The sequence below is a fragment of the Malaclemys terrapin genome, chromosome 1 (assembly GCF_027887155.1).
Source record: "Malaclemys terrapin pileata isolate rMalTer1 chromosome 1, rMalTer1.hap1, whole genome shotgun sequence".
Classification (NCBI taxonomy): Eukaryota; Metazoa; Chordata; order Testudines; family Emydidae; genus Malaclemys; species Malaclemys terrapin.
This window is the reverse complement of record NC_071505.1, coordinates 176,300,165-176,317,737: the sequence shown is the minus strand read 5'-3', so window position 1 is coordinate 176,317,737 and position 17,573 is coordinate 176,300,165. Positions and strand designations below refer to the sequence as shown.

Below are 17,573 nucleotides of genomic sequence, written 5' to 3'. Positions count from 1 at the left end.
TAGCCAATGCATATTTTAACTCATCTACAGCCATACCAACCTGGTCTTACACTATATGAGACCTCATAAGCTAAGCAGGGTTGGGCTTGCTCAGTACTTGAATGGGAACACATTGAGGACAACTCACATGATTCAGGAAGTGGTGGTGTTGATGAAACAGATGGCTCCCTACCAAACAAGTTAAACACCTTGGAAAGGGAAAGAAAGATCCACAGCTCTTAAGCTTCCATTACTCAGTCACAGTTTCCTCCATTGAAGGTGGAGCCATTTCTGAAGTGGGTCTGGGGAACTGCATAGTTCACCAAAATTGTGGAGACTGGGATTGAAATCTACTGAACTTCCACCGGAGGGATGTAGCCTCTATACATAGCCTGCATCCAGTAATATGGCTTCTTTCTGCACTTCTTTCTACACAGAGAGATATCCCCTCTCCCTTCTGCTTTACCCATCTTCCCACTCACTGTGGAAAAGCTACACCAGGAGAATTGTTGCTGATTTGAGTAGCAGTAATTCATGATGGTAAATAAATTATAAATCCTGACTACCTAAAGGGGGAACATGCAAAATATAGTCCCTGACACCCCTTAACTGACTTGATGCCCTCAGCTGCATGAAGAGGAGCATCATTTCACTGATTGCAAAGAGGAGAGGAACTCATGCAGAGACAGAGCATACTACTCATGGAACTTTCCCTTCAGTGTGGCCCTCTGACTAACCTCCACACATTGTATGCCTTTCACCTCTCTTCCATACCATACATACAGAGTGAAGCCTATAGCTGAGTCAATAATGAACCAATATTGAGAACAGTCACAGGAAGGCAGCATGCAGTCCAGTGAGCCATTTTTTAGATGAGATTTAAAGAGTTATTGTAACAGCTACAGACCCTGGTTGTTGGGATTGAACGTGGGATCTCTGGAGCTTACTGCATGAGCTAAAAGCCATACAGCCCTTAGCTAAGGCTGTAGAGCAGACTTATTAATCTCTCTCTATGTGGTCTTGGTTCCACTCGATGGGACAGAGCACCACACCCAGGAGGTGTGTGGGTTACATAATGTCCTGGACACTTGTGGACATTGAAGATCTCATGCCACGTTCAACAACAGTGTGAGTGGTCTTGGCCAAATTCCACTTTGGGGAGCTACCTACCTCAGTTCTCCCCTGTGGTTTCTGCTGGATATCTCGCTTCTGTACCTGGAAAGACAATGATGCAAATAATTAAACAATGAATTTGCAAACATCTAGAAGGTAAGTAACAGCATGCATTTGCCAAGAACAAATCTTGTCAAACCAACCTGACAGCTTTCTTTGACAGGGTAGCAAACCTTGTGGATGTGAGGGAAGCAGTAGATGGGGTATATCTTAACTTTAGTAAAGCTTTTGATTGGAAGATTGGAAAAAATTGGATTTGTTTAGTCTGAAAAAGAGAAGACAGATAGGGGACATAACAGTTTTCAAGTACGTAAAAGGTCCTTACAAGGAGGAGGGAGAAAAATTGTTCTTAACCTCTGAGGATAGGACAAGCAGTAGAGTTGAATTGTAGCAAGGGAGATTTAGTTTGGACATTAGGAAAACCTTCTAACTGTCACGATGGTTAAACACTGGAATAAATTGCCTAGGGAGGTTGTGGAATCCCCATCATTGGAGATTTTTAAGAGCAGGTTAGACAAACACCTGTTAGGGATGGTCTAGATAATACTTAGTCCTGCCATGAGTGCAGGGGACTGGAGTAGATGCCCTCTTGAGGTCCCTTCCAGTCCTATGATTCTATGATAGGGAGATTTTTGCAGAAGGAAAACTGAGAGTGAGTGCTTGCCTAAGGTCACGTGTGCTGTCCTAAACTGCTATGTGATATACTGAGCTGTGCTATTAACTAGCCTGACACCCAAAAGGGGGCTGCAATTCAGTGGGGTGAAGAGAATCTTTTAAATATAGGATTGGAGTCTGCAAATCTTTACTGATATTACACTTTAAAAAATAGATTCAAAGAGCATTATTATGTGAAGTTGAACACTCAAAGTTAGGAAAAGCCAGAATTAAGGTTGCATGTGGAATCTTAATTCAGGCCCCTTGAGACTGTCTTTAATTACACGGTCACATACTATTTTTTCAACATGACCCCTGCCGTATTCAGTGTTCGGGAGGACCTGCTTTGGGGATGCAGCAGGGCAATCTTAATTCTGTCATTTCCTAAGTTTTTTGAGTGCTTCAGTTGGAAAACTTAATAATGTTCTTTGAACGTATTTTCTCTCTGTGTAATTTCCTAGGTTTTTAAAAAAGCAAAATGACAACACAGAAATTTCATAAGGTGGTATCATAATATCACCCACATCGGTCATCAGTAAAGTTAGAACCACTAGATCTACTACCCACACTTGTTACTTGAACTAACTCTGTTCAATTCTGCCAGTTTCCTTGTTCTCACTGCCTGTGTCCAGCAGGGGACCATTGAGAACACAGGAGAGAGAAGTGATCTCACTTCTAGTGCCTGGACCTAGACCTGGCACATCCTGGGCCAGCCGGGAACTGCCATTGCAGGGGAAATCCTGCTCAGCAATCTCTAATCCATGCTGGAGCATGCCCAGTACAGATGGATTGTTAGGGGGAATTAACCTGCTAAACCTTAGCATGTCTCTGCTGAGCAGAGAGTCATAGACATGTAGGGCTGAAAGGTTCCTCAGGAGGTCATCTAGAATGTTTCCCATGCTGAAACAGGACGGGCAAACTGCAATTTTTTCAAGGATTTATAACTTGTCCAAATGTAGGTGGATTTTCACAGGGAATGCAAAAGGAGCATCCCTGCCACAAAGGCTACTCCCTGCCAAATTTCAAGTCACTTCTCCAAACCATGGTGGCAACAGAGCTTCTCAACTGGTTGCCAGGATTTTTTAATATAGGCAAAATGTGTTCTTAGAAATTGCTGAACCGTTTTGGCTGAAATTTCTAAAACAATTCAGACTGAGGCCTGGTCTACACTACGACTTTAATTTGGATTTATCAGCTTTAATTCGAATTAACCCTGTAACCGTCCACACAACGACGCCATTTAATTCGATGTAAAGGGCCCTTTAAATCGATTTCTGTACTCCAGCCCAACGAGCGGAGTAGCGCCAAAATCGATTTTAGCAATTCGAATTAGGGTTAGTGTGGCCGCAATTCGATGGTATTGGCCTCCGGGAGCTATCCCACAGTGCATCATTGTGACCGCTCTGGACAGCAATCCGAACTCGGATGCACTGGCCAGGTAGACAGGAAAAGCCCCGCGAACATTTGAACTTCATTTCCTGTTTGCCCAGCGTGGAGAGCACAGGTGACCACAGATACCTCATCAGCACAGGTAACCATGCAGGCTGATAATCGAAAAAGAGCACCAGCATGGACCGTGAGGGAGGTACTGGATCTGATCGCTGTATGGGGAGAGGATTCAGTGCTTGCAGAACTTCGTTCTAAAAGACGAAATGCAAAAACTTTTGAAAAAATTTCCAAGGGCATGATGGAGAGAGGCCACAATAGGGACTCTGAGCAGTGCCGCGTGAAGGTCAAGGAGCTCAGACAAGCCTATCAAAAAACAAAGGAGGCAAACGGTCGCTCCGGGTCAGAGCCGCGGACATGCCGCTACTACGCCGAGCTGCATGCAATTCTAGGGGGGGCTGCCACCACTACCCCACCTTTGTTCGTCGATTCTGGGTCGGGGATAGTCTCGATGCCTGAGGATTCTGCCGATGGGGTAGAGGAGGAGGAGGAGGATGAGCTTGCAGAGAGCACACAGCAGTCCATTCTCCCCAACAGCCAGGATCTTTTTATCACCCTGACTGAAGTACCCTCCCAAGCCTCCCAAGCCAGTACCCAAGACTCTGACCCCATGGAAGGGACCTCAGGTGAGTTTACCTTTTAAAATATAAAACTTGTTTTAAAAGCAAACGGTTTTTAATGATTACTTTGCCTGACTTTGCATTCGCGGTCAGTTCAGCTACTGGAAAAGTCTGTAGCTACTGGAAAAGTCTGTTAACGTGTATGGGGATGGAGCGGAAATCCTCCAGGGACATCTCCATGAAGCTCTCCTGGAGGTACTCCGAAAGCCTTGCCAGAAGGTTTCTGGGCAGTGCATCCTTATTCCCTCCTCCATGGTAGGACACTTGACCATGCCATGCTTGCAGCAAGTAATCTGGTATCATTGCCTGACAAAGCCTGGCAGCGTATGGTCCCGGTGTTTGCTGGCATTCAAGCAACATCCGTTCTTTATCTTGTTGTGTAATCCTCAGGAGAGTGATATCACTCCTGGTAACCTGGTTGAAATACGGGAACTTAATTAAGGGGACAGAGGTGGCCGTTCCTACTGGGCTGTTTGCCTGTGGCGGAAAATAAATCCTTCCCTGCAGTTAGCCAAGCGCAGATGGGAAATTGGCCCTGAAGTTTTCCGCGTTTGGCTAGCAGGGATCTTCCCTGTTACCAGCCACGCGGTGGGGGGAGGGTACCGTGATCATCCCAGAGAATTCATGGTGAGGGGGGGGGGTCGGCGGCGGGGGGGGGGGGGGTAGTTTGGTGCCTGCAGGGATCTTCCCTGATACCAGCCACGCGGTGGGGGGAAGGGTACCGTGATCATCCCAGAGAATTCATGGCGGGGGGGGGGTTAGTTTGTTTTCTGGTGCTGCTGAATGTTAACAGAAAAACCGCAGCACTCTACTTGCCTGAAGGGGCCCAGACAAGCCCCCCCACACTGCCCCCCCCCAACTGGCTGAGATTGGCCAGGCTTCTGCAGCACTCTACAGGCTATGCTTGGTATGTGGGAAAGGAGGGTGCAGAAGCTGTAAAACAATGGCTTACCATGGCCGCATGCAAGCCGAATTCTGTTGCCCAGACCTGTGATCTCTAGCAGCAAAGCCACAAGCACTCAGCATTAAGAGGCAAAATGCGACCTTGCACAGAAATCACATGTGCTATGTAATGTGAACAGTGTTGGTCACCGTGAAAGAGTATAAGCATTGTTCTGCAAAATGTAGCTTTTAAAACAATTCTCTCTTTTTTCCCCTCCCTACAGCAGCTGCAAATTCCTCAAGCCTCCCTCCTCCATCCCGAAGGTTATCACAGATAAGGCGTCGTAAGAAGAAGACGCGGGAGGACATGTTTTCTGAAATTATGCAATCCAGCAGGAGTGACAGAGCTCATCTGAATGAGTGGAAGGAAACAGTTTCAAAGTATAGGAAAGAAGTCAGTGAACGTGAGGAGAGGAGGGACCAACGTGAGGAGAGGAGGGACCAACGTGAGGAGAGCAGGGACCAACGTGAGGAGAGGAGAGACGATCGAGATGAGAGATGGCGGCAGGAAGACCAGAGGATGAAGGATGCAACGCTGGGGCTGCTCCGGCGTCTGGTGGAGGTTCAGGAACGGCTGCTGGAAAACAGACTGCCGCTTCAGCCCCTGTTCCACCCTCCTCCCTCCCCATGTTCCGTATCCTCCTCACCCAGACGTGTAAGAACGCGGGGGGGGAGGCTCCGTACACCTTCCCATTCCACCCCAGTAGACAGCCCAAGCAAAAGGCTGTCATTTTTTTAACCTTTTCTTTGTGGCTTTTTCCTTCCCAGCAATCCTCCTCCCAAATACCACCCGGGTTCCCTCCCTCTTTTTCTAATCTATTAATAAAGAATAAATGATTTTTAAATGATAGTGACTTTATTTGGTTTGAAAGAAAGATGGGGGAAGGGGCAGGGTGGGTTCCTTACAGAAAATCAGTCAGTAAAGGGGGAGGGTTTTCATGAAGGAGAAACAAACAGATATTTCACACGGTAGCCTGGCCAGCCATGAAACTAGTTTTCAAAGCTTCTCTGATGCACAGCGCTTCATGGTGTGATCTTCTAATCGCCCTGGTGTCTGGCTGCGCGTAATCAGCAGCCAGGCGATTTGCCTCAGCCTCCCACCCCGCCATAAAGGTCTCCCCCTTACTTTCACAGAGATTGTGGAGCACACAGCAAGCAGAAATAACAATGGGGAGATTTCTTTGGCTGAGGTCAGAGCGAGTCAATAATGAAAGCCAGCGACCTTTTAAACGGCCAAATGCACATTCTACCACCATTCTGCACTTGCTTAGCCTGTAGTTAAACAGCTCCTGAATCCTGTCCAGGCTGCCTGTGTATGGCTTCATAAGCCATGGCATTAAGGGGTAGGCTGGGTCCCCAAGAATAACTATGGGCATTTCAACATCCCCAACGGTTATTTTCTGGTCCGGAAAGTAAGTCCCTTGCTGCAGCCCTTTAAACAGAGTAGTGTTCCTGAAGACGCGAGCGTCATGAACCCTTCCCGCCCAGCCCGCGTTGATGTTGGTGAAACGTCCCTTGTGATCCACAAGTGCTTGCAGCACCATTGAAAAGTACCCCTTGCGGTTTATGTACTCGGTGGCTTGGTGCTCCGGTGCCAAGATAGGGATATGGGTTCCGTCTATTGCCCCACCACAGTTAGGGAATCCCATTGCAGCAAAACCATCCACTATAGCCTGCACATTTCCCAGAGTCACTAACTTTCGTAGCAGCACCTGAGTGATTGCTTTGGCTACTTGCATCACAGCAGCCCCCACAGTAGATTTGCCCACTCCAAATTGATTCCCGACTGACCGGTAGCTGTCTGGCGTTGCAAGCTTCCACAGGGCTATCGCCACGCGCTTCTCAACTGTGAGGGCTGCTCTCATCTTGGTATTCTGGCGTTTCAGGGCAGGAGACAGCAAGTCACAAAGTTCCATGAAAGTGCCCTTACGCATGCGAAAGTTCCGCAGCCACTGGGAATCGTCCCAGACCTGCAACACTATGCGGTCCCACCAGTCTGTGCTTGTTTCCCTTGCCCAGAATCGGCGTTCCATGGATAGAATCTGCCCCATTAACAACATGATCTCCAAAGCACTGGGGTCTGTGGTTTCACTGAATTCTGTGTCCGTGTCCATGTCCTCATCATGCTTGTCGCTGCGCTGCCGCCGCCGCTGCCTCCTCGCCTCGTTTTTCTGGTCCTGGCTGAGCATAAACTCCACGAGAACGCGCGAGGTGTTTGCAATATTCATGAGTGCTGTCTTGACCTCAGCGGGCTCCATGCTTGCCGTGGTATGGAGTCTGCAGTGTTCACCCACCCAGGAAAAAAGGCGCGAAAATGGTTGTCTGCCGTCCGTTGCTTTCATGCAGGGAGGGAGGGAGGGAGGAAGTGAGGCTGTACCCAGAACCACCTGCGACGATGTTTTTTGTCCCATCAGGCACTGGGATCTTAACCCACAATCCCAATGGGCGCGGGAGACTGCGGGAACTATGGGATAGCTATGGAATTGCTACCCACAGTGCAACGGTGCAGAAATCGACGCTAGCCCCGGTACTTGGACGCACACCACCGAATTACTGTGCTAGTGTGGCCGCACTCATTTCGACTTTATACAACCTGTTTCTCAAATCCGAATTATCTAAATTCGGATTAATCCCGTAGTGTAGACATACCCTGAGACTGACCCCCAGCTTTGCCCAAGTTTAAACAGGGTCTTATAATGGGACATGTTCGGCAATCTTAAAAAGCAGTAGTACCAGCCTTCCCTATATTAAGCAGTCTATTGACTTCAATGGGAATGCTCCAGTGAATAAATTATAAGCAGTGTGACTAAGGGTTTGTAAGATTGTACCAACTATACAAATCACCGTAAAGTGATTTGGTGTATTTCAAATAAATATTTTGCATTTATTAGAAAAGCAGTGTAAGCCCATTTCTGATTTTAAATTTTCTATAATAAACAAGTCAGTAACTTTAACTGATAGAATCCTTGAAATGTCCACTGCAAAGGAAAATATCGATTAATATTTCATGTCTTATTCTACATATTGCTGTAAAACAGGTGATTGATGTTTTTCCAAGATTGTCAGTTCAGAAGTACATTGACAAAAAGACCATTTTCATCACCTTACCCTAATTAGCTTTAATTATAGCCTCCTATACAAAATAGTCTTTAGATGTATTAAAATATATATTTATCTGCAGGGCATATTATAGGATAATGTAGTTCCCTGGTTTACATAAAGAGGCTGGAGTTGCCATACAGGTTTGTATCCAACAGCTATAGCTTGTTTACAGATGGCAACCAATACACTTTATATTGTAAATACATTTACACTGCCACTTTGATGTTTGTATTCTATCTGTGACTTTTTAAAGCTAACTCCAGCTAGACTTGGACCTCTCAGTAAAAGATACATATTTCACAAGTATTCATTTAAATAAGCTCCAGTGTCTCATTTACATAAATGTAATGTAGTTCCTTAAATGAGGAACAAACTTACTAAAAGAATAAATTCTAGTACATTTAAAAGGAAAATGCTACAGTAAACTGACATGAAAAATATGATGTATTCAGAGAACAAATTTACCATGCACCAAGGCAAAACATACATAAGAAGGTAAGACAGTCCTTATGACAAGACAGCATTGTTACTCTTGGTGAAGCAAGAGTAATTCTGTCCCCTCCCCCATTTAACAGGTTTCTATTGTAGCTCTTTAAAAGAATCTTGAGCCTCAATATCCCTGTTCGAACATAACAGCTATCTAAAATCAAGATGAATGTGTTCATTTCTGCAGTACAATGTTCACTGAAAAATGAATGGAAAGTAATACATTAGTTTTAAGCTTTTGCACACTGTGTAAAAGGCTTTCAGAGTACCATGACAATTTAGTACACTTTTTATGCTAGTTCTTCAGCACTACTATTTTCATGGGGTGTGTGTACGCTGTGCTGTAAATAGAACAGCACTGATGTTAGTGTACAGAATTATCCTCTAGTCAGATATGATATATATGTACACGTCTTTGTAAATAATCTACTATCGCTGTAGCTATACAGAGGTGAGTGTGTGTACAAAAGAGCACGATCCGAGATTACCGGATAGCACAAAAGGCCTAAACCGAAACAAAAGGCAGGATATTCAAGAAGCAAAGAGAGGCTGTTTCCTGTTATGTTCCAGTAGGGGGAACTAAAGATTCATCGTCCAACCTTCCTTTTGGCTCAGGGACCTGTGTGTGTTCCTGTAACCCACTGTCTAATCATCAGTGCAAACATCAAATAGCTACCAGCTAGTCTGTGATCACACGTGGTCTCAACCACACTGTTTACACTAAAGACACTGGAAATAATCAAACCCCTTTGATCTAACTGTTGTCTTTACCTGATCACCTTGTGTTCTGCGCAATGCAGGTTTCTGTTCCTACTTTAATTTGCCTTTTATATCTCTTCCCCCCCCCCAACCCCCGTCCTACTAAATGCTGTTTTCTGTAGCCTTCCCTCCACCCCCTTTTGGCTGAGATTCTCCTATCGCCCCCTAAAGTTTCGTGGCCGAACCATGTTGGGTTTCATATTTTCCCCTCCTTTAACGCCCAGTGGATCACAGGTAGGATCAGCTGCTAAACTTTTCCCCTCTCCCCGAGGCATCCGGGGGCAGTAGAGCCCCAGCGCGGTCTTGACCAGACCTTGGGAAAGTGGGACAGGCGTGTTTTGTGAAATGAACAAATGCTCCAGCAATACACATTTGCGGGTCAGACCAGGTTCGTTTTGGAAGCGGGGCCCTAGCCCTTTCCCCAGGGCGTGCGGGTCAGAAGAAAAAAAGGGGGGGGGGAGAACCCATGGGGTTCACTCCAAGGCGCTGTGTGTGCGTGAGAGAGGAGGACTCATTAGGGAATACTTCCAGGAAATCACTCACCGAGAAAATTACCTGCCCATTAAACGGGACGCAGTGAGAAGCAATCATGTAAATTCCCCCTGTACCCAAGTGTGTGTGCGCGGGGGGGAGGGTGAGTGGAAAAGAAAGGGACCGAGAGCTGCCTAATGGTATTGCCACCCCCTATCTCTCGAAGAGTGGGTGTGGAGTACAGCGGTTTAGTCCACACCCCACCTCCTCCCTTCCCCAGGCAGACTGGGAGCCGCTCTCATTCTCCTCCCCTTCTTTGCAAGTCGGCGGGGCCGCCGCCGCAGAAAGGAGGAGGAGGACTGGGACGTCTGGCTGCCGGGGCCGCCTGGGTGAGCTGCAGCGGGAGGGTGCTGCGCTCACACACAAACTCACGCTGTGCCTGACACACACTCACCGCCCAGCTCCGCTCTTTCCACTGAGCCTTTCCCATTCACAACAGCACGGCAGCGGCAGCAGCGGCAATCCTGCCGCTCACACCCTTCTGCAGCAGCAGCAGCAGCACGCTGGAGTTACTAGGCTCAAGCAGTTTGCTCTTTATTTCTAGTTGGGGGGCGGGGGAGTATCTTGGAGGATGCTGAGGGAAGAAATCCCTGCTGCAGAATGTTGCCTAACCATCCCTGAAGGAAGTTAGGAGAGGAACTCTGCAGATTGAACTGATTAGAGAGAGAGAGGGAGGGAGGCAGAATAGCCAAACCCAACCAATGTTTTTCCTGCAAAGTGCTGAGAAGTTTGTGGAACACTTTCTAGGAATCAGATCCCTTTTCTAAGTATTTTCCTCTTGTCTTCCGAAGAAAGAACTTGGCTTTGGATTGCCATGGATCCTAAGGAGAGTCTTAGACACACTTGAATAATTCCTCTGCTTGAGCTGGATTGGTGGGAATTTAGGAGGCTGTGTGTGCAAAGCAGAAGCCTTTGGAGCTCTCTTTGCTAATCTGGATGGATCTAAAAGTGTCATCGTCAAGACCTTGCCATCTGCAGCTTTTGCTTTTAAGATTCCCCCCTTCACTTTAATTAGCTGCTAGGAAAGTCTAAACTTTTGGACCTACCTCTTCTTGTTTTTGGGTACTTTTTTTGTGTCACTCTGGGATTGGTGTCTCAAGCCATCTGGATTGCTTTTAATATGTCAAAATGGGTCTGCTGATGCCACTCCTGCTCTTTGGATTTGTATATTTTCAAGTTTATGGTAAGTTCTAGAAAAAAAATCTGTCATCTCTTTTTGCAGAATTTATCTTCATCTGAATTTGATTGGGGACAGCACATGGATGATAGCAGTTAGCGTTAATGTTATGGGATATTAATCAAGTTTGTTTATAGTAAAGAAATAGCAATTGGGGGATCATATATGTTTCCAATAAGCAATCCTTCCTGTTTGCCAACTTAATGGAAAATAGGTCATGAATGGAAAAATATCAGTCTAAGCTAGAAAGGCAAGAGAAGAACCCACAGTAGTAAATCTCTTGGCTGTAACACTGAGTTTCAGCTATTGTTATTTTGCCTGGTCCTCTTTCTGAACTTTTAGGTAGAGAATCGACTGATTTAAAACAGGGTAACTGTTCCTTGGATTTAAGTGAGGTGAATTAGAAAATTGCAGCTATGAGCTCCTAAACGATTCGTTTGAATCTGATGCAGGCAGGGGAATGTATTAAAGGGTGTGAAATCTGACTGTAAGATGTGGTGTAGGGGAAAGCTATCAAAAGTAGTGTGCAAGTGGGTTGTGTTACTAGAGAAAAGTACAGTATGGAAGCCAGGCTTGCTACTGGGGAGGGGACGGGGGGACCTTTGATGTGAGTGTTCAAAGATTCAAAGGATTCTGTCCAGGTCCTGTAAGTGTGTCCCCCTAGTCTATCAAGGCAAATACTCTTGCTTAGGTTTCTTCTTCTGCTTCTTCTTGTTCAGTTTCTGTATCTTTACCAATTATCCCAGGATTTTTTTGTGATTAAACTCAGCAGCCTTTTGGAGAGGGTTTCTTTTGGGATTGTGTTACAGTGCTTGTTGTGGTGGACAAGTGAAGGATGCTGAGGGGTAAAAAAGATTATATCAGCATTATATGGCAAGCAGACTGTAATTTAATAGTCCAGAGACTTTAGTAAAAGGATACGATTGAAGCACTTAAAAAAGCATGGTTTGCTGCTGTGCTGCACAGTGCAGAAATACATAGTATGTTACATACAGTATTTGTATGCACACAACTGGAGAACATATGCATATATTACAACAAGTCCTGTGTGCGTGGTATGTAGTGGTACCAAATGTTTGTTCTATCTGTCTAATTTGGATCATTTGGATATTAACTTTAAACAAGCTTTTGGACACTAGATTATTTCACGGTCTGGGACACTGGCCATTTTTGCCTGTCTGTGGGAGCAAACTTTGTTGCAGGAAGCTGCTGCTTAAAAATATTTAATATATCAGAATCGAAGTGAGGCCTCTCTATGAAGATGCAGTGATATCATCTTCCCTACTGTAGAAATTGTTTGCCAACATAGGCAACTTGAGTATCTCTGCCCAACAGCACGGCAGTAGGCAAAACACACAAATGCAAAGCTAAGAGCAGGAGACATGAGAAAGTATTGCTTCACATGGAGTTGTATAATGTGCCTTGCAATTGACTCTACAGTTTGGCCTGTTGATAAGAAAATAAGTTTCTGCATATGGTATGTGCATACTGATTAGGATGCAACATCTCACACTAAAAGGATTTTGATAAAACACCTACCTCTAGCATCATTTGTTACAGGGATGGGATTTTTTCCTGTGAAACCTATCACAATTTACAAATCTAAGGCAACAAATGCAGAGAGAGAGTGTGTGTATGTGTAATATAAAAACTGTAAACATCATAATACAGACATGTAAATATTAGTATGTGTTTAAAAATGGTATGTATCTAGAAGGAATACAATTAAACTGCTCAGTGGAAGTGACAGAGGGAACCAGAGGAGCTTGGTGTTACAGAATGTAATTAATGTACCAGGCTGTTTGGAGGTATATGAAACAAATGCAATTAACCAGCTTGCTGGAACAACAGAAGCAAGACATAATTTATTCTGTTTTTGTCATGGGGAACACAACTAGAACCTTTGTTCTGATTTAGCATTATAGGACAAGGGAGCAGGCAGGTGAAGCAGATAACTAATTCAGCACTGGACCACTAATAATGAGAGGAAATTGCCAAAAATAGATGTGAGTCTCTCTTGTTTCATTGGAAGATACTGCAGGGACAGTGTCAACACTGACTACATTAACAGGCTTTAAAAAATACAGTTGTGTAATGCCTTGTGGATAGCACATCATGACAAACTGCAGATAAGCTCTTATTGTCAAAATTGCTAAAAAGTAACTTTGAAGAAACACTGACATTCAACCTTGGCATGTTGTCACTTTTGCCCCCAAAGATGCGTAGTTGTGATTGTAGCACCCTAGGGTAACATGGTGCCACCAGTTGCTTTGGAAAAAAAAAAGTATTACAAATAAAATTAAAGACCATTATAATGAAGCACACACACATTTGGGAATAATTGAATTGTTGCTTAGAAAAAACCCACAAACATTGTCAGAAATAAAACAAAACTTATGTCAGCACCCACTCAGTTGCTATATCCCTGTGGATTTTTCCCCCTTCCTTAAAGGCTCACTCTTAACATACTTACTTGGCCTGAATTTCAAGTGGAGAGAAACATCCGGTAGGGTTTGAGAGTGGCTATTCTTTCCCTTGCTGTGACATTAGTTCAGTGACTTACAGGGAGTACTACACAGTTCTATGATGGTGGTGCAGATTTAGGTGGTAATTTTTCTTTATGCTTTTGTTGTACCAGAAAATTGCAGTGTTATAGGAGTATGACAGAAAATGGGGGCTTTTTTTAAAATTGTGCTTATGATTTTCTTGCAGCCCTGCCCATATCCTTTTGCAGTTTGCTCAGGGAATAACTACAATTCCCTCTTTTTCCCTTTGGCAATCAAATTTTGTCCAATTCTGAAAAAAAATGGAATTTCTCTTTTACCACAGTTCACACCCCAAAATAAACCAGTTGAAGTCAGGGTTAAAACTGCTGATTCGATGTAATTTTCTTTATTGGTTTTTCTTTCAAGCTTTACTAATGATTTGAAAAAAAGCTGCAAAGACTAACAGGAAAGTTCACAAACATTCTAGTTTGTGAATAGCTATATTTACACATGAACATTAAGCCCTGCCCAGTATTCTTATTGGGCCAAATTGAGCCTTGGTGCAATTCATTGCCTCAATGGAAGTTGTAACTTTTTATACCAAGACTCAGTTTAATCCATTGTCCCATTGCAAACTGCAAATGCAACACTTCCATCTGATTGATGGTGTTAAATAAACACATGTACAAATAACACTATATGAAGCACAATTTTATGTTCCCCTATAATTCTGTATGTAAATTTTTGAGGTATTTATTTTCATAAGGAAAGATATCTATAATGGCGGTTCAAGCCTTCTGTCTCCCTTTTTCCTAACTCCCCTTTTTCAACAGTAGGGTTAACGTCTGTGGCCTCATCCAGATCACAGTTGCCCATCAGAGGACACAGATTACATATAAAGCTAGAATATATTCTTCCAGTGGGTATTTGTGCTGACAGGGTCTTGATCTCTCATTTGGTTTTTGCTGTTGATGGATAACCTTTGATTCTGTGGAATGTATGCATTTTAATGCATTAAGAGTAAAGTGCTGTTTAGATATACAGTTTGCCTCTTTCTTTCCTGTACTCTGGCCTTTCCTTCCTTAGGCCCTGATTCAGCAAAGCACTTATGCACATGCTTGAGCCCCATTGATTCAAATTCCTATTGAAATTATGGGGACATAAGCATGTGCTTAAAGTTAATCAAGTGCTTAAGGGTTTAGCTGAATAGAGATGAACTTATGTGCTTGGCTGCTTTGCTAAACTGGGAACTTAATATTTGCTTTCTCTACTTCCCGTACAGTAATTAGCTATCACAGCAGCATACGTTCCTGTGCAAAGATAGGAAATGAGAAAATTATCATGTTGCAGTAGCATTTCCAAGAATATGTGTGTGTGTGTGTGTGTAAAAGGCAATGTCTTTTCATAGTGAATTTGGTTCTTTCCTTTTTAGGTAAACTCATCTTGGTGCACAATAAAAGGATATGATACAAGCAGTTATTGTTTTAAATCTCTATCCTACCTCTTCTGCAACAGCTCAGTGGATTGCATGTGCCATTAGATCAATCCTTCCAGAAGTAGTCTTCTGTGTAGGGAGCAGGCAGTGTTGCTTCTGGAAGTGTCATTTTAGCAATACAACAGATTAATGGATTAATGGGCTGTAGCCAAACAAGTTGGCAGGCTTCAAAAATCTATTTAAAAAGTGAGAGAGGCATGAAGGGGAATTCAGGGGAGAAGAGAAAGCACAGGCTTATTTATATGCCTTCTGAATAGGCCATCCAGCAAGTGCGCTTCTAGGACTCAGCATTCAGGATGGCAAAGAACTGATACGAAGGGTCACAGCATGGCCCAGAACGTGCTTTGTCCACTGCTGAAATGTTTAGTTTAAATTACTAAATGTAGCTTGATGCATTTTATCAATTTATTACCCTGGAATTACTATACAAATGTTGATCTCTGCTAAATACTTTGCTAGCAGGTTCAGCACTTACTATTTTATCCATCCTAACACTGTCAGGTTTTTTCCGTGATCTCAATTGGCATGGCTGCTCTTCCTTTGCGTACCATCTGGTTCCCCACCTTCCATCCCAATCCTGTACACTTGCCATTGCCATAGTTGCCCCATTGCTTAGAAATCATATTGATGTTACTTCTCTCTTGCCAGCAGGCTAGCTTACTGGTGCTCGTTTCTTCATTTCTATGGGAATCTCTCCATTTTGTGTTGCGGAAGAAAGGAAGTATTCACACTTGCCAAATAAATAAATGCTTTATTTGCTCAAGCAGAAATGTTATTCCTTGTATGTGAGTGAGTGTTGGCGAAAATACAGAATATTTGTTCTTGTGGAAAGCACTGTACAAAATCCTTACACTTGTAATTTTTCCTGGTGCATCCTCATCATATCTTTAGAATTGTGGGTGTGCATGGAATGCAGAAATCTGACCTTAAACCTGACCTCAGAGATAACATTGGGGCAGGAGGAAAGTCCTTAAAGAGGCCTAATTCTGTCAACTTTTACTCATGTAAAGTGATTTGTTTGACTTGAATAGGACTATGTACATGAATTAGGTTGTACAAAGTGAGGCCTTATTTTGTCATCTTTGGTCTCAGGCCCATCTTACTTAGCGCACACCACGGATAACTGCTCTTGTCCAAAAACAAGAGCAAGTTGTAAATTTCTGTCCTTCCCTCCAGTCCTTTCCTCAACAAACTAATGATAAGTATAAACAACAAAAGGGGAATAGTTAATGTGTAAATTAAACAAACAAGGTCTGTTCATTTAGGACCTAATTCCTGATGAGAATTTTGCCTTGACTTGTAGCAGGACTTTGGAAAGGAGGTGGTTTATTGAATCACGATAAATAAACCACTGGTTTTAGTTCAGAATGTGACCTTTGTGAATGTAATTTACCTGTTGCTATGTCTCGTAGCCCTGGAAGACGTGGTATCAGGTATGTGTTCACTTTTCACAGGGCTCTCAGAATAGAGTAAACTTAGGGTTCCCAAGTGAATAGAATTCTGACTTGTAAGACTTGAAACAAGTATGTGAACATGCACTGCAAACATTGTAACTCTCTTTTCTCCCCTCTACATTAGCTACTATTCAGAAAAAGGTCTTTGTTTCATTTTTAATTTATGGTCCACAGGCTTTTTGCTGAATTATTTTTCACTGGCCTACTGGAGGCAAAGAGTCCAGGCTGAGATTTGAAAGGTTATACAGAGTAGTTTAGGACAACAGGGTCTTTATAATGTTCCAGATTTGACACCAGCTTGATTAAAGCCAAGGCACTCAAAGCCAAGGTTTGATACTCTGACCGTAATTCACAACATTGAGAGAAAACACAAGGCAAATAATAACAAGTTTTTTGCCTTGAGTTCCTCTTCTGAAGCGGAGTTAATTGCATACTCTATTCAGGACTAGATTGGGGCTTTTGCAGGCACCATTAAACTAGGTGTGCCTGCTCTGGTACGAGCTACTGGGGGCACAATGCATTTTTTGGGAAGCATGCTGAGGAGCTGCAATGACTGCACCCTTTTAATGAGTGCAGCATGAGCGTCATATAGTGCTAGATGTAGCCTCCAAACATTAGCAATATGGAAATAGGGTAGCCATGATCCTACCACACCCTCTTTAAAGGTGTGGAGCACCTCAGGCTTCACCAACTCTCTTTCTCCCTTGTACTAAGACTGTGTTGGCACTCAAGTTCTTGATGCCTGCCAATGGAGGGAGTGCCTAAAGTAGGGGAGGGCTTTTTTACGGCTTTTCTGCTCCACGCCCTGGCTGTGCTGTCATGCAGCCATATGATAGCAGTCACAGTCTGGATTTTAATTCTGTAAAAATAATTCCTCATACAAATAAGTGTGGGAACAATAACACAGAAACTGCACCAAGCACACATACAGAATAAGCTGATGGTGCCTGTGTGGAGCAATTATGCTTTAGCAGGAAAGTCCTTATTTAGAATCCACGGACCGTTGTGATATGACTATGTTAATTTAAAAATGTTCTCGCAAAAAGTACTAAACTTCTGCATCTGTGTTCGATTTTGATCCTTCAATAAACCAGCTGTTTGATTATTTGGCTAAATGGTTTCTTTGTAAACTGATTTAATGACAGCTGTTATCTACAGCTCTGCACAAGTTAGCCGTTTTGCTTCACCAGGTATTGAGTTAACTTTCTCTTTGGCTTTGCTCCTGGGTGGGTTTGCAAACATCTTCCCCCAAGTAAAGGTTGATGTTCA

At 43.7% G+C, this 17,573-nt stretch overlaps 2 protein-coding genes across 14 annotated transcripts in view; both read left to right on the top strand.

Annotated features, from left to right (window-relative positions):
* The first annotated feature begins 3,794 nt into the window (after positions 1-3,794).
* LOC128847602 (GRB10-interacting GYF protein 2-like) lies at positions 3,795-5,590 on the top strand. The gene is made up of 2 exons (XM_054047145.1): positions 3,795-3,878; positions 5,039-5,590. The coding sequence occupies exons 1-2, from the start codon at positions 3,863-3,865 to the stop codon at positions 5,551-5,553; spliced, it is 531 nt and encodes a 176-aa protein (XP_053903120.1). The 5' UTR covers positions 3,795-3,862; the 3' UTR covers positions 5,554-5,590.
* Positions 5,591-9,981: 4,391 nt separating this feature from the next.
* ROBO2 (roundabout guidance receptor 2) overlaps positions 9,982-17,573 on the top strand; it is a 625,032-nt gene continuing 617,440 nt past the window's right edge. For all 13 annotated transcript variants that reach the window (XM_054047097.1, XM_054047036.1, XM_054047134.1 and 10 more), the window contains exon 1: positions 9,982-10,875. In XM_054047097.1, coding sequence (XP_053903072.1) covers positions 10,821-10,875 — 55 coding nt within the window. In that variant the 5' untranslated portion in view covers positions 9,982-10,820. The remainder of the gene's footprint in view (positions 10,876-17,573) is intronic.